General features: G+C 34.9%; 1 protein-coding gene across 2 annotated transcripts in view; it reads right to left on the reverse strand.

Moving 5' to 3' along the window:
* Positions 1-17,903, reverse strand: part of LOC145675663 (uncharacterized) — a 72,005-nt gene that overhangs the window by 19,724 nt on the left and 34,378 nt on the right. For both annotated transcript variants that reach the window (XM_081746232.1, XM_081746233.1), the window contains exons 4-8: positions 17,667-17,843; positions 15,709-15,844; positions 12,820-12,976; positions 4,709-4,879; positions 2,051-2,150 (exon numbers count right to left, since the gene is read on the reverse strand). In XM_081746232.1, coding sequence (XP_081602358.1) covers positions 2,051-2,150; positions 4,709-4,879; positions 12,820-12,976; positions 15,709-15,844; positions 17,667-17,843 — 741 coding nt within the window. The remainder of the gene's footprint in view (positions 1-2,050; positions 2,151-4,708; positions 4,880-12,819; positions 12,977-15,708; positions 15,845-17,666; positions 17,844-17,903) is intronic.

Raw genomic sequence — 17,903 nt, forward strand, 5'->3', positions numbered from 1 at the left:
CTATTCCCAACCACGGGCCGTGTTTATGTGTGGAGAACGCCCAAAGAAGCTTATGATCTGCAGTGTCTCCGCCCAACTGTGAAACATGGCGGCGGCTCGGTGATGGTTTGGGTCGCCATATCATGGTTTTCATTGGGTCCTGTGGTCACACTTAGCGGACGAATCACTGCCAACGATTATGTCGTAATTTTAGGAGACCACTTGCATCCTATGGTCCGGATGTTGTTCCCGGACAATGACGCCATCTTCCAGGATGATAATGCACCCATTCACACAGCTGGCGTTGTTGCAGCGTGGTTTGAGGAACATCGGGATGAAGTTCAAGACCTCCCCTGGCCCGCCCAATCCCCAGATCTCAACATAATTGAACATCTGTGGTCCGTTTTGGAAACACGACTCCGGCGACGATTTCCACCTCCATCCTCTCTCACAGAACTGGCCGATGCCCTGCACGAGGAATGGTGTAAAATTCCACTTGCTACCATTCACGACCTCTATGTTTCCATCCCACGTCGCATCAAGGCTGTTCTGAAGGCGAAAGGTGGCCCGACGCCATATTAATCTGGTAAGTTGCAATTTCGTTCAGGTGTTTCCATTTTTCTGATCACCATCTATCTATCTATCTATCTATCTATCTATATACGAGGGTGGATTGGAAGGTTCGTGGCCTGACTAGGAAGGAAGCAATTATTTTATGTTTGTATACATTAACTTCGTAGCTATATTCGTTAGTAGTCACTGTGTAAAATTTCGTTTCTCTATTGTTTCAGGTAAAGAGTTCATAAGGCTCTAAGTCGGTGAAAGTAACGGAAATTTGTGACATGGTATTGTTTCACCAGGACAATGTACGCGCTCTCACATCCCTTGCGTCCATGGCAGAAATTCATTCCTGTGGGTTCAAACTGTTGCCGCACCCGCTCTATTCGTCTGATTTGGTTCCCTTGGACTTTCATTTGTTTAAAAATCTGAAAAATAATTTGGGGGTCAGCGATTTTCTTCAGATGCAGAGATGAAAAGTGCTCTACTGGGATATTTTGCAGGACTCGAGCAACATTTTTTTTTAACTGGTATAGAAACGTTACCGGAGGGGTAGCGTGAAGTTATCTCGGTCGAGGGGATTACGTGGAAAAATGAAACGTAAGTTACTCAAATATTTTCTAATTTTGTAAGTCAGGACACGAATTTTCCAATGCACCCTCGTATATATATATTCGTTTCAGTTCTTATTCAATCGAGACACGGAATTAAACGTTTTCAGTACAAGACTTTACTTACTGTCAATATCATGTAGGGTCATACATACGATAGATCGAATTTCAGGTTACGATTAAACAATAATTAATACAAAATGGCTGGAAATACAGTTACACAGGCTCAGCTACCGGGTGTGCCGAGTATGCCTATACATCTTAATAAAAAAAAGTGTGATTGCTCCCCCCCCCTCAATGTCATGCATTCTAAAATGTAATCTGTAATTCTTCAGTTGATTGAAGTAACATTTTATCTGACTTTTGATACACTTAAAACTCGACAAAATGAGTACGTGAGGGTATTATATTGAGAGGGTGAGTGAGTTGCGACACTCATTTAAAAAATTCTGCTTTAACTACCTTTGTCTATATGAAAAGTTCTGGTTACGCCTATGCAGCTGGGTTGATAAATATTTAGCTCATGGACATACTTTTCTTTGTGTTAACATACCTATGAAAACCGACAAAGACTATACTGCGCTTCAAAGAAAACAATTCTGTCAAATATAGAATTATTCTATTCTCTTACAAATTCTAGAATTACAGAAAAAAATTTCAGTTCATTATAAAATACACAGTGGTGCCCACCCCCCCTTATGTCCATGACGCACCCCCCCAATTGTCTACCCGTAGCTGTTCTTCCATGAAAAAAATCATCTTTTCGATTAATTTTTACACTCCCTCAAACATATTTATACAGATTTTTACCCCCCCCAATATTTCAATGACGCACTTTGCGTCATAGCCCCCCCTGTGGGCACCCCTGAAATACATTATATTATCTAAAAAAAAATGCTTACGTCTAACTGTTGCATTTATTTCATCTTCAAAATTATATTCTCTATATCTGGTACTAAGTAGTGTGCTTGTAGTTAGGAAAAATTCTGTCATGCCGTATCCCTGTAAAGATAAATTTATATAGTATAATGAAGAAAACTGGCATTAGGATATTAGCACTTTAGAAAGTATCGATAAGAGAATATAAGTTAATTAATTAGAGAAACTTAGATCACATACAAAAATAACATGTGATGATGGAAATATATTTTTCTTCTCAAAGCACTGTGTTTTATAGTTTCGAGTTATCTGAAGGTGGATCATTATCCGGAAGTAAGTACACATTTTAACTCATTCCCTTAATTACTGCGCAATGAAACGTTACATATTGTAAATATTGTAGTATAAGATAAAGTTATGTTTAAGCTACAACACAGGACACTGATTCATTTGGTTGTTGAGTTGAGTTGATTTTAGTTTAGCGTCCCGTTCAGCAGCGAGGCTATATGAGACGTGGACCTACTGATTAACGTGGAATCCGAACCACATGAGCTCCCACCGGGAATCGAACCCGGGTCTCCCACGCCAAAGGCGCGTACGCTAACCGCTTAGCCACGAGGGAGCTCTCATTTGGTTGTGTATTCTGATATCGAAAAAGATAATAAAAGAAAATATTTGATTCGTTTTACAGTGAGCACACAAGATGGCACTTGCTGTTAGATCTTACTAGAAGTGCTCAATTTTATGAAATGTTTATTTGAATGTGTAAAGTACTTTAATGATCTGTAGTGATCTTTAAGTAAAGTAATGATCTTATTTCAAAAGACCGTTTGACCGTTTTTCGTGCTATGTTTCACATTTTATTTAAATATTATTTTACATTTAAGGAAATAGATTTTGAGAAGAAACTTGCGCAGAACACTATAATGCGTTGTTACCAAATTTGTACGTTTAATTCCTGGATTCTAGCGTTGCAGTTCGAGAAGCGGAACTTAGCTGTGAATTGCGGTAGAGGTCGAAAACTAATTTCTCCAGTAAGTATCCAAGTAGAATTCCATGATTACTTCCTTTATTATCTGGCACCAGTAAGCACTCGACACTACCTGGCAACGCCGCACTATTCAAGCAGCGTTTAGCATAGCACCGAGAACACCTAGTGATCCACCTTAAATAATTATCTAACAACTGCAAAGACACGCAGATTAAGTTTCATGAAGAGAGCGAATTTAAGAAAATGAGAAATATTAGGGATACGAGGGTTGGACGAAAAGTTTTACATTTTACTGTCAGGAGTCACGTATCGGAAAATTGATATAAACTTTATAATATACTCTGCAAGTGATTCAATGCTTGTATAACTTTTCAATCTTCCTAATATCTCCAGAGTACAGTTCCTCCTCTTTAACTCCGAAACGCTTACTTATTCCAGTTATAAAGTTCAGGTCTTTCAAAAACTACAAGATTCTTCCAATATTAGGAACAAATGAAAGCCTAACAGATTTTTAAATTACAAACATCGTGGATTTCCCATGCAGGCGCAGAAATTTAAAAAAAATGAAATCTTTGAGTTTTACGTCCCACGCTTATGCCGGTTAGGCTAAAGGAGACGGTGATTATGGGAAATGAGTGAAAATGGTGGAATGAAGAAAGTGGGAGGAAACGGGAGAACCCAGAGAAAACTCACGATCGCGGTGTTTGTCCACCACAAAGTCCACACGGCGCGAGCTGGGATCGAACCAGGGACCCCAAGTACCAGAGGTGAACGCTCTACCACTGAGCCATCGCACCGCCACGCAGAAATTTAATTATGTATTGTGTCTAGGTTTTTTGCCCATGATACCATCGCTTCATACACAACTGTTTCAGTTTTCTGTTCCTTTTTCAAAAGCGTGCAATCATTTTACAACTAAGTTAACATGAAATACAATAAACTAGTGCTACTTTTGTAAAATTAGTTTTTGACTTAAATACTTTGCGATAAATATCTTCATTTTTGGCCGTTTTCAAGCTTTAATTTACTAAACGAAAATTGAGATCTTGATCTAAATTACAATTTAAGTCATAATTTCAGTTTTACACCCACTTAGTAAGACGGTACAGTAATGAAAAGGTGTGAAGCTTATATTAAGGAGACCACACTTTGTCGTCATCGCCAACACAACATTCAAAATAGCTGTAACACGGTTGTTTAACAAAAATCACTTGGCGAATTTACACAAGTATGACGAGGTTTCTTCATCGCGAAGAAAACAAAGCTAGACACTAACGTACTGGAAACTATCTTTAAAGGCAAAGTCAAAAACTAAAGTACGACGTTTTCACAATAAAACACTCGTAGCCAATTACCACTGCCCAGGCTCTTGTAACAACAAAATGATAGCATTCATAATCTATCATAACCCATGTCCTTTGATCAGGTTCTATGTAGTTTAATACCTAACTCTCTGTTAAACACGCCTTTCTTTAGTGGCTTATGCAATCACATGTACAGTATAGAAGAAAAATTTGTGCATTTGTGTCCTAGAAACATTTATCTTTATCATGTTTTATATGGAAATACTGCTTTCTCTCTCTCTCTCTCTCTCTCTCTCTCTCTCTCTATATATATATATATATATATATATATATATATATATAATCAAATTTGGTTTCTCATTACGTGCTAAAGAAAATATACATACGTGTCCAACTTTGATGTTAGGATATCTCTTTGTAAACTTTTGTGCTACTTCGTGTGTGAAAATACTTCCGGTGGTATAAACAGACATAACACTGGATATATCATAGTTGTTAACATCATCCGTTGTGCTCATCCACGCAAGAATAAAAGGGAAAACTCCAAGTATTTCTGGCTGAAATGAATAAACATATAACCTTTTATGATGTTTAAGATACTGACGCCATGAAGAATTCCAATCAAGAAATAGCAAAAATAAAATAAGATGTTTTCATCTGTAAGTTGGAAGCCCATTTTGTCTTATATTTCGCTCATGTTTACTTCTGTGAGCTTTTGGGAAGAGGAACGAATTTCTTTAGGTTAAATCTTGAACTTTACGTTCTTCTAAAGCTATTTCTATTCTTCTATATTAAAGTAAAATATGATACAATATTCTTTTTTTAATCCTAAATTTGTATCCAATAAGTTTGAATTTGGAAAACCACTATAAAAAGTAGTTTTCATACATCATTACGAAATCTATTTTGATTTCTTTATTTGGATGTTGTGAATTACCGAAAATTTCTTGGTATATAAAGCTGGTTAGACACGAGCATAAATTTGAATACTCTAAGTTATTAGTTTACTATTTTGTTAATATTGATCATAAATTAATGATACCCACTCTTTATTAAAAACTCCTTTTTCTCAACTTAATTTTGGTTCCTTGGTTTTAATGAAACAACATTCATAGGCAAGTCTTTTTAGAACCAACATAGTTTCGCAGGATATTAACTCTCTTAATGAAGTGTTTTGATTTATTTAAATGCTTGTATAATTAAAAATTACTAATTCCTTATCCTCAATATATATTATATATATATACAGGGTGTTAACATAAATGTGTCACAATATTTTAGGAACAGATTTCTCATATCAAAATGAAAAATAAGTTCATATTAACCTTGTGCTCAAAAGTGGATAGTTTCGAAGTAGTAGGTTGGCGAAAACGTGAAATAAGTGACCTTTAGAAATTCAAAGATCCACTACTATGGCATCTATCGTAGTCGGGTCAAGACATCACTGAGAAACTGGTATCTGAACTATCTAAATATCCATGTTTAAGAATGCTCCAGTACTTGCACACAAATTTTTAGAGAGGTAGGTGGAGAGTGATCAAGCACTCCCAAACAGCCTCTCTAAAAATGATGGTGCAAGTACCGGAAGTTCTGAAACATGGATGGATACTTGTGTGGTTGTGTTCACACACGAGTTTCCCAGTGATGTCTTGACCCGACTACAATAGGTCTCATAGTAGTGGAGCTATGAACTCTTAAAGTGTACTTATTTCACGTTCCCGGCACCCTCAGGCGAACATAATGGTATGTCACATTTTCAAATTTTCGAGTAAAGTGGAAAAGGAGATTGATCATTCCCGTGCAATTCAATGCAATGACACATATCAAACTAGCTTCCTTTGCCTTGTGCACATATATTTTCGAAATTAAACTACCTACATACTTTTCTGTGGTTAGATCACAATCCATTCTACCTAATAACTCAATTTCACTGGAAGTGCTCTTATCATTGCGTTCACCCGAGCCACGCATATATTCTTAGTAGTGACGTATTTAGGGGGCTTCCGAACTTAAGACTCTCCCCTCCCAAATTGTTTTACTATATTAAAGTAAATTAAATATCTTGCAGAATTTTCACATTTCCAGCAACAAAGTGAGCAAACCTGCCCCCAAAACAAAATTGTAAATACGCCACTGATTCTAGTTTGTGTAACATTAGAATGTTATATAAGAAATTCGTTCCTTCGAAGCAGCTCACAGAGGCAAATGTGAGTGAAAAATAAGACAAGCTTACATATAAAATCTTTAGTTACTTATAACATAGTTGTGTAAAACATGAAACCATTAAAATGAATAGAGTTTTAAAATAATCGTTGACAAACATGTATCTCAAGGATTCCGTGAACAGGGTGCATATTTCCTTAAGTACGATGGACTAAAACAGGGTTATGTTCAAACTATTATGACAGATCTTTGTGTTACTCTGAATAATTCTGTCCAAGCTTTATTACAATCATTCCTACTGTGGGAATGGAGCGCTTCACGACGGAACAGCAAGATTTATTACAATCATTCCTACTGTGGGAATGGAGCGCTTCACGATGGAACAGCAAGCTTTATTACAATTATTCCTACTGTGGGAATGGAGCGCTTTACGATGGAACAGCAAGCTTTTTTTTTTTTACAATCATTCCTACTGTGGGAATGGAGCGCTTCACGACGGAACAGCAAGCTTTTTTTTACAATCATTCCTACTGTGGGAATGGAGCGCTTCACGACGGAACAGCAAGCTTTATTACAATCATTCCTACTGTGGGAATGGAGCGCTTCACGACGGAACAGTAAGCTTTATTACAATCATTCCTACTGTGGGAATGGAGCGCTTCACGACGGAACAGCAAGGTTTTTTTTTTACAATCATTCCTACTGTGGGAATGGAGCGCTTCACGACGGAACAGCAAGCTTTATTACAATCATTCCTACTGTGGGAATGGAGTGCTTCACGACGGAACAGCAAGCTTTTTTTTTACAATCATTCCTACTGTGGGAATGGAACGCTTCACGACGGAACAATGTGTTATCATAGTGGCTTGGTTACGTGACGTGAATTGGCCAACCAGATCTTGTGATTTGACACTATGTTATTTCTTTCTGTAGTATACACTGCAAAAATATGTAAATATGCAGGGCCGGATCCAGAAAGGAAGGGGGCTGATCGAGGCAATCGCCCACCCCAGAAGAAAAAATTTTCTTATATATAAATAAAACCCATCCCAGAGTTTGGGGCTCTTAAAAGTAGCTCTAAGTAGCAGTATTACAACCCACCGCCCCCTCCAGAAGTCCATCCTGGATCCGTCCCTGTAAATATGTAACAGGTAAATTACTTAATTTTATTAATAACTTTGTATGTTATTATGCACTCAAAAGTTGAATTCTTTACGAGGCTCCCTTTACTTTCGCTGTGGCTTCATCAAACAGGGAAGGAAAGAAGTTTCCCCACGTAATGGCATTGTGAACTTGAAATCACCAGTGCGTCAGTGTGATCCAACATTACGTCAGATCTGACATTATTCAGTTACTAATGTTTTAATATTTCTTCGTCTAACTACTACTTCCGTTTCCCTGCCTATAAAGCTTCAAGAATAATATTTACCAAATAGTTTGTCTATATTTTGTAATATAGCGCTACAATGATGGCTTTATTGGTAAGAGAATTGAAATTTTAGTTAAAATAGTATAACAAGATATTAGACTGTCAAATGCAAAATATATTAGCTAGAGATGATTTATTCTAGATAAACTGTTCGAAATAGATACCAATACAAAGTTGATTTAGCTTAAAAATTACAGTTATTTCGGTGTGGCATGTATCTAGTCATTCTTGTTAGAGATTAACTAAGTCTATGGAACCCATGGTCTAAGTTTATGGGCCTATGGAACCCGGAGGTTCAATGTCGCGTTCACAAAAGTTCTCCACTGACTTCTATCCTTAGCAAACTGGATCCAGTTTCTACTTTGTATATCTATTTCTGCGAGATTCATCTTAATATGATCCTCCCATTTGTGCCTAGGTCATCCTAATGGTCGTTTTCCGATTGGACTTCCAGTTAATATTTTGAAAGCGTTCCTACTTTCTTCCATTCTGGCGACTTGACCTGCTTATCTGAGCCTCCTAGATTTAATGACCTCTAACAATGTTTGGTAAACGATATAAATTATGTATTGTAGTTCCTCGTTACGAAATTTCCGTTATTCCCGTTCCTCTTGGATTCTTGTCAGGGGAATGATGTTTTAATGAATTTTGGTTAGTAATTTGGTTTATTGTATCAAGTTTGGATTTTTTTCTTCCAATTACATTCGTATAAATTAGTTATGTAAAAATAAAATTTCATTTTAATGTATTTGCAACTAATGACTAAATGAAGCATTGTTGCCAACCTAGAAATAAATCTGAAGCAGAATATAAAAATGTATAGTTACTATATTAAGACTAGATTTACTCAGTATACAGGTCTGCACAGTAATTTTCAGTTGATTGAACTTCACAGCCGCTGCATTGTAGTCTTATTTATTTATTTAAAGACCATCTCCATGTCTTTGAAAAATCCTGCAATCTAATCTACTGCTGGGAATTAAATCGATCTAATGTAATTTTTCTTAGGTCCATTAAGATCTACATTTATACCTCTGTTATAAATTTATTACGTATAATTGAGATAATATGGTCTTCTAAAGCAAGAGGAACAAGAGTGTACATCTGCAGGAAGATGGTCTTTTGTGAATAACTGCCAACGTGTTAAACGTAATCTCTCTCTTACGATAGGTAACATATAAATAATGTACACTCACGTCCAAAATGATTGTCGCATATGTATAACTGTCTTCTTGTAAGAATATAATTTGATAATGATTTTGCAGGGTACTTTTAATACTGAATACTATATGTATAATCAGGAAATGTATATTTGTGGTAAATTTTATAGGAAAAGAATTATATAAATACGAAAATTAGAATTAGTAAAACAAAATGTTGCTAAATGGACAAGAAAGTTTTATTTTCGTTTTATTGTTCTTATTTACTGCTGTTTTGACATGAAATTTGCCACATACATGTCTTTTCCGATTATACACATACTAACATTATAAGAAATACCGGGCGAATTCGTTATCAAATTATATTTCTACAACCAACATATTTATAGGCATACGACAATAATTTTGGACATGAGTGTACATACACTTTGAAGTTCTGAATTTTTACGTTTTCAATGTATCATAATATATATACACAATTATATATTTCAAGTGTAATTAGTATTATGGTGAATGAGCGAATTCCAATAGCGATATAATATTTAAGTTGTCGTAACAGTGAACGTTCTAGAAGAAGTGTTTGGCCGCAAACTGGATCCCATGCAGCTATCTTATTATATTAACTTTTGTTTTGTTTTGCATACTTCGAGTATTACGAATCTCTAAACGATTTCTCAGTGGTAGAGTGCTTACTTTTGGTTTGAGGTTCGATCTCCAGTCATATAAGTTTGTAAAATGAAGTGAAATGAAATATTTCAGTTTAAGGTCCCACGATTATGCCCTTTTATGTTAAGAAAACGGATGATTAAGGCAAGTGAATGGCGAGGGAAAAATTGGTGGAATGAGAAAGTGGGAAGAAATGGGAGTAGCCCGAGAAAATCCACGGATACAATGTTGTCCACCACAAACTTACTTGGTCGGGGATCGAACCATGAGCCCCAGAGGTAAGCATTCTACCACTGAGTCACTGTGCCTTTCCCTTTGTGAGTTTGTGATTGACACTATCGTGTCCAGAGTTTTGTCGTGATTTTCCAGTTTCCTCCCAATTCCACCATTTTTTTTTACAACCACTCACTTTCAATTAGAGACCTGCACGGGGCGGGCCGACTCTGTTATTTCTTTCGGCCGGGCCGGGCTTGGGCGGGCCGACACTTATTTTTTTGGGCCGGGCCGGGCTTGGGCTGGCCGAAACTGATTTCTCTTCAGGTCGGGCCGGGCTTGGGCTGGCCGAAACTGATTTCTCTTCAAGTCGGGCCGGGCTGGGGCCGATCAATTGCAATTCTTTAATAATTATTGACTTTCGTTAAACGGTAATTGGAATAAAGCCAAATGTTGAAGAAGTGTGTCCGTGAAAAATGTTACAAAGAATGCAATAGCTATTTACAGTTTGTGTTGTTTAGCGGCTCCATTTTCACTATACAGGATTGCAGGCATTATGTGGTAAATGGAGCCCTGACCTTGACCTCCACTGAATTCAAAATATAAAAAGAAGAGGTGGGAATATTTTGCCTGTCGCTAAACAATATTGCCATCTCCATTTTATGCTAAAAATCAATTAAGTTAGATTTTTGTTACAGGTAATGGAGTTTTTGTTCTCTCGGTGACAGGCAAAGTTCTAGGAGGCAATGGTACCATTCGGGAGACAAGCGTCAGGTTGTGAACCAGAGTTTAGAAAATGTTTCTGAGGGTTAGGTCAAATTTAGTACAAAATTTTGAGAAAGATTCGGGCTCGAGGTAATTTTTTAAAAAAATTATCGGGCCGGGGTCGGGCCAAAAATTTTTAAAAGTTATCGGGCCCGGGCCGGGCTTGGACTAAGAATTTTGAAAAACTTATCGGGCCGGGCCGGGCTCGGGCCGAAAATCTCCAAAACTTTTCGGGCCCGGGCTGGGCCGGGCCTAGGTACGTTCGGGCTGGATTGGGCTCGGGCCGAAAAATTCGGCCCGTGCAGGTCTCTACTTTCAATAGTGATCAGTCTCCTTTAGCTTAAAGGACAATCGTGGGACGTTAAACATTTCAAACTTTTTTTTTCAAGAATTGAAGCAATTCTATGTTAACTATAAGAGTTTCGACAGTACTGCACAAATTTACAATAAATAATAAAATTAATATAAATAAAACCCTAGATACAATAATTATTTAAATAATTAGAAATTTATATCTTTATGGCATACTGACAATTATTAATGACAACAATAGCAAAATATTTTTGTTAACAACTTTCAATACAATTATAAAGTTACGCAATTTGTTAATAAATAAACGTTATCTGAACTTTTAAAGATGTCGGTGTATTATACCTAAGTAGTATACATTTTGAAAACCTCCACAATACACAAACTACTACTTGCAAATTTCTGAAACATTTCACATTACATTTTTTTCCCATTGATAAGTGTTTATATTTTTTCCATTTAATATTTTCAATGATTAAATTTCATTGTTATTGTTACACATCATATAATAAAATCAGGAACAATGAACACATGAAAATAATAATTTTATAACACATAGACTTGTCCCAGAAAAAAAGATGACTTATTCATACTTGTCCAGGACTGAATGGCTCTAGTCGTGGCGTGCTACTCGCAGTACCTAATTCTGGCTTACGACTTGAATCTTTTCCTGGAGTTTTCTGATCAGCAGGAAATGTATTTCGATAGTCGAACCAAAGAAAGGGGTAGAAAACCACCTATCAACGGCATCATATCTAGTGTTATTGTCTGCTTTCCTACGCCATGCAATGATATTACACCTTATTTGTATAAATGTTCAGTGTTGTCCTTTGTGTTAGAGAAGAAACACCTCATCTAGTTCTTTTCAGGTTACATATTTTTTGAGTCCCTGTTAGTACAGCGTTCAACTTTTTATTTCTGTTATTTAACCGTTATTTCTTTTCTTCTCATTACAAATTTGATTGAAGTTTGTTTTCAATATGTGCCTATATGTCATGAGACTAGATATGCCAATATATGCCAATCATGATTATATTAAAATGAGAAACAGCCGAAAACACTGAAACTAGAAATACAAGTCTCTGAACAAAGCACCGTTTATTTTAACATAATAACTGTGTAACAGTTTCGCCAAATAACTGAACATTGGCTTCATCAGACACTGTCAAGTCATCAGACATCATCATCCGACACTGTCATCAGACATCTTCATCAGACACTGTCAAGTCATAGGATAGTGTCTGATGAAGCCAATATTGTTCAGTTATTTGGCGAAACTGTTACACAGTTATTATTTTAAAATAAATGTTGCTTTGTTGAGCGATTTGTACTTATAGTTTAAGTTACTTAAGATAGCAAAGCTGATATGAACCAGTTGATTACCCGAAAACAATTAAATCACTTAAATGATCTAGTAGATCTAAATATGAAAATGAAATGAGATCTTTAAGTTTTCCGACCCACAATTATGCCGTGCGGGCTAAAAGAGACGGCGATGATGAGAAATGGATGGATTGGTGGAATGAAGAAGTGGGAGAAAACGGGAGAACCCCGAGAAAAGACACACATACTCACCAACAAAGCCCACTTGGCGCGAACAAGGATAGACTTCGAGACCCCATGCACCAGAGGTGAATACTCTCCCAGTGAGTCATCGTGGCTGCCGTGGATTTAATATACTAAGTCAGTTCATAATCAAATGTAAATATCAGCCAATACTGTAAATTTACATAACTTCGTTTTCATTTTTCAAAGTCTACTTTTGTAAAATAATCTCTTAAAGCTTACGTACTCTGTACTTTTCTATTCCTTGAAGAAATCCTTCAGAAGAATATTTGGACATGTTATATACGGATTGCCCAAGTTTCAGCAGCACACATGATACTATTACGCCAACTACGTGAAAATTACTGAAGAGATGAAACAGAGACGATGTGGGCCAGCCATATCTGGAATCAAAATGTGGAGAAAAAGAATTATTAATTACTTTAATAATCCAATATATTTTTCCATTCATTTATAGAATATATAATATACTAGTGTTATGAAGTACATACAGTATTTCATTTGTATTACCTATGAAAGAGTTCACAAAATTAAGTTACCCTGCCTCTTGATAGAACAATAATTATTAATTAAAAATATAAAGGGTTAAGCATTTATTTTTAAATGCTTCTGCAACTTTTAAACTAATAAAATGGACGATAAACCAACTGAAGGGTAAGGGGAAAAAACAAGGAAAGTCCATGTGTGTGCTTTTTCGGGTGCTTTGTCCTATCTGTTGGTGACTCTTGGTACTATTTGACTGTACATGCCATTCATACGTAGATGTAAAAATGTCCATGTAAAAAGGGGCAAAAGATGTAACTAACCCTATTCTTCTTACGCGGTTTTCAATATTAAATCGCAGTTTTCTTGAAAATACAGTTTTGTGACATTCCTTCTTTTTTCCCCTTACCCTTCAACTGAGGACATTCTCTGTCATAGTCTGTTATACTATCAGATTAACACTATTACCAATTCAAGTTTATATATATATATATATATATATATATATATATATATATATATATATATATATATATATATATATATATATATATATATATATATATATATATATATTCGTATGACATTACGTCAGATTATTACAGATTTCAAACGTACATATTAAACGAAAACTGATAATACCAGATTTAATATACAGTGTTACAAACTAAAGACGCTACAGTATACGAACATCCAAATTTTTTAGGCCTCTAGAACAATAAATAAATAAATAAATAAATAGGCCTCACCTTATTCTTCAACAATGTTCTAACATGCTTTTTTCTTATTTTTTAAAAATTATTTTACATTAAATTCTTTTAATCATATATTCTTAATGCTTCTCAATGGTTTAGCTTGCTAATCAACTATTTTTTTTTATTCTCTTCACCGTACAAATTTCGAACCCAAGTACAATATCTTTTGAAGCCTTTTCACATAACGTCCACGTTTGTGCTCTGTACAATGCAATACTCGGCATTTAACTCCTTTTTGTAATTCATTTAGTGATTCACATAATGTGCTTCTTATAATTATGTCCCCAATCATCTTAAAGAAGATATTTCACTATTTCTCTCATTGTTTATTATTTATTCTTTACATTTCATATCTTCATTAATAATACAGACTAAATATTAGACACCTGTTTGTCTTTCTTCACTCTGATTTCTATAATTGTCATAGCCACAAATGGCTGATTCCAGTGAATAACTGGCTAAGTCGGGAAAAGTAAAGTTTACAGGAGAGCAGTTTAAAGGTAAATTTTACAATAGCTACCTGGCTAATTTTGACATAACCAAATGCTGTAACTTCTTCAATTTTATGAATTCGTCTTGGCCGCTTCTTAGAACTCACCAAAAGAAGCTCATATCTGTAAAATCTCAAAAAAGTCGACAGCCGGTTATTCACTGGAACCAGCCAAATTATCCTAGCCACTATTCCTTTATTTATTTATTTATTTATTTATTTATTTATTTTGAATTTATTTTATTCTGAAATCATTTTCAGTTTTTTTTTCTTTAATCATTTCTGACATGTTCATTTTTGATTCAGATTCCGTAACGAAAGTGATACCATCTGAAAAGGAAATATACTAGTTCTTCTAGTTTCTATCAAATTAACTTATTCCTTAATAAAACTCTTCTTCACTACTCTTTTAGATAATAACTAATGTCATTGAAAGGTAAAATGTTCGTCGAACACCCCTTTCAAATTCACTATTTCTTATCATTTCTTGTATTTCAAGTTTTAATGATTGGTTCGTATGTACAGTCATGTCCAAAATGATTGTCGCATATTTATAACTGTCTTGTTGTGGGAATATAATTTAATAATGATTTTGCAGGGTACTTTTAATACTGATACTATATGTATAATCGGGAAATGTATTTTTGTGGTAAATTTCATACGAAAAGAATTATAAATACAAAAATTAGAATGAGTAAAAAAAAAAAAAAAAAAATGTTGCTAAGTGGACAATAACTTTTTTTTCGTTATGTTGGTCTTATTTACTGCTCTTTTGACATGAAATTTACCACATTGATGTCTTTGCCGATTATACACATAATAACACTATAAGAAATATTGGGCGAATTTGTTATCAAATTATTTTCCTGCAACAACATATTTATTGACATGCGACAATCACTTCGGATATGAGTGTACGTTTCTTCTAGGTTTGATCTTTCATTTCATCCCAAGAATCTTTCAGATTATCTAGCTTAAGCAGAGCAGTTTTGCCTCTTTTCTCCTACAAAATTTCCAGAATTCTTACTTGACAGACATTAGAATAACCAATTTGTTACTTCTTGGCTCCCTCCTTGCTGAAACATCTATGAACGCATTCATTTATTTTCAAGAGAACGAAACGGAAGACTGGTGCACAGAAACAAAAAAGTTCTTCCCAAATGAAAGTAAAACTTTAGCCTAAAGAGAAGATAGTGAAATGTAAAAGTCAAAACTAAACTTAAAAAATAAATAAATAAAATAAAAATAAGGAACTAAAAACTAGATATACATGTATTCATCATATCCTCAGATACTTACACGTACACAAATTCACACGTTGTTTCGGACCAATTATAAATATTTTACCATAAATCAATGACAAACGTGAAACAATGTTAATACTTACTCGCCTACCGAAATAGCTGCTACTAATGATCTGTGTGTATGCATTGCACTCTTTGGAAGACCTGTACTGCCACTGGTGTTTGGGAGGAATATCACGTGTTCCCCTAAATCCATATTTTCATCACTAGGTGGACATTCTGGGGGGGAAAATCCAGTTAAAAGTGTATTACGAAGCGCAATAATGACTGGGAATTCAATATATTATATAATATATAATATATATATATAGTAACTCAAATCGTATTATAAGTCCATTATATAATGTATGTATATACAGAGTGTTTCAAAATAACACCGACAACGTTTGGGAGGTGATTCCTGACAATAAGATAGACAAAGTATAGACCAACCTGGGTGCACAAATTCTTCCTTTCAGAGTTATAGGCTGCCGAAAGCAGGAAGAAATGAACTTTAAAGGTCCATAGCTCCAAAACTATGGAACCTACCGTAGTCGGGTCAAGATTTTACCTAGGAACTAGTACGTGCCCTATCCAAATATCCATGTTTCAGAATCCTGCGGTACTTCCGCAACTGTTTTTATAGAGGTAGTTTATGAGTACTTCAAATTATATACCTGTAGCCAAATTTCCTCTATAAAAATTGTTCCGGAAGTACTATAGGATTCTGAAATGTGTATTTTTGGATAGCACATATATTAGTTCCTAAGTGAAGTCTTGATCCGACTGCGGTGGATCCCATAGTTTTGGAACTATGGACATTTAAAGTTCATTTTTTCATGTTTTCGGCAGCCTATAACTCCGAAAGGAAGAATTTGTGCACACAAGTTGGTCTATACTTTTTGTCTTATCTTGGTGTCAGGAATCACCCCCCAAACGTTGTCGGTGTTGTTTTGACACACCCTGTATATATATATAAACTGGTAAAAGTCATTACTAATCAAATCCTAAAGTTAACTATTGATGTAGACTCACATTTTACTATGTTACAAATTTACTTGAGATTTAGCTGGAGTAGAAAGTTTAATTATTATTTATTTAAAAAACTATTTATTTGTTTTCTCCTTACGCAAGAAGAGCAATTTTTCAAGTAAAAAAGTCTTTATTTAAAAAAAAAAACAATATAAAAATATTAACTCAATCACTAGTGTTTTTCCACTAAGTTCAATGATATTGTTACAAAAAGGAACAAAGTATGAAATATTTATTTATTTTTAAGAAAATAATGAACAACTAATTTCGCAAGTCCTAAACCTACATAAAAATATTATTTTATTTCTGTAGAAAGCGTCTATGAGTTTTTTTTTTCAGAAAGCTATAAGAATACATAGAATACATTTAGCATCATAAGGTAAAATGACCCGAAAAATGTATGTAGAAAACTTCAAGTTAGTTTCCACACGAACCTTACTTTAAGTCATGTAGGTCTATATTGACCCACAAAACTGTTATCATTGGTAATTCAAAAAGTAGTCACTATAGACACATGGTATTCCTTCTTTCATTCCGAATTTAGGTTCAACATTTGGAGAGTAAGTCTGCATTGGTGTTTAGTTCTGAACTTATTCTTCTGATACTTGCTTACTATATCACTAACAAAGAGCTTTTGTTTGGAAAATAACCAGCTGATAAGAAGGAACTACTCGTTATGAAACTGACGTAAGTCACTCCGATCTTATTATCTCCTTCAATGAATGCAATTGATTTTATGTCAATCCTGAGACTGCAGCTTGGAACTGGTTTATAACGTGGCAATGTTAAAACTAAGATATGTATATATGAAAATGACTGCATATAATCTTTAATATGGAAACTAATGGATTCATTAAATAAACTGGATAGCTTTGATTCTGGAGAAATCTTGTCGTATGTTATTCATCTCATTTAATATGCTACTATATTATCTGTGTTTTCCTGACCTTTATATTATTTTCCATATCTTGAAACCATCTTTTCAGGACAATACGTTCCTAACTCATGAAACGTTACATTGTGTTCTTACCTGATATACTGTCTCGCAGAAGTTCGTCCAATGATGTGACACCGTCCGTCTTTTCCAAAGAGAACAACTGAACATCCCAATCAAGACTTTTGATTAAGTTCTGCATCTTTTCAGCTGTTGCACCATCACACATTAAAAATTTTGCCCTGGACTCGTTGATAAGATGCATTAATTCAGCTAAAACACACATATATATATATATATATATTAAATGACTGCATATTTTAGCAATAATAA

Source organism: Thermobia domestica, chromosome 18, assembly GCF_964235325.1.
Source record: "Thermobia domestica chromosome 18, izTheDome1.hap1.1, whole genome shotgun sequence".
Lineage (NCBI taxonomy): Eukaryota > Metazoa > Arthropoda > Insecta > Zygentoma > Lepismatidae > Thermobia > Thermobia domestica.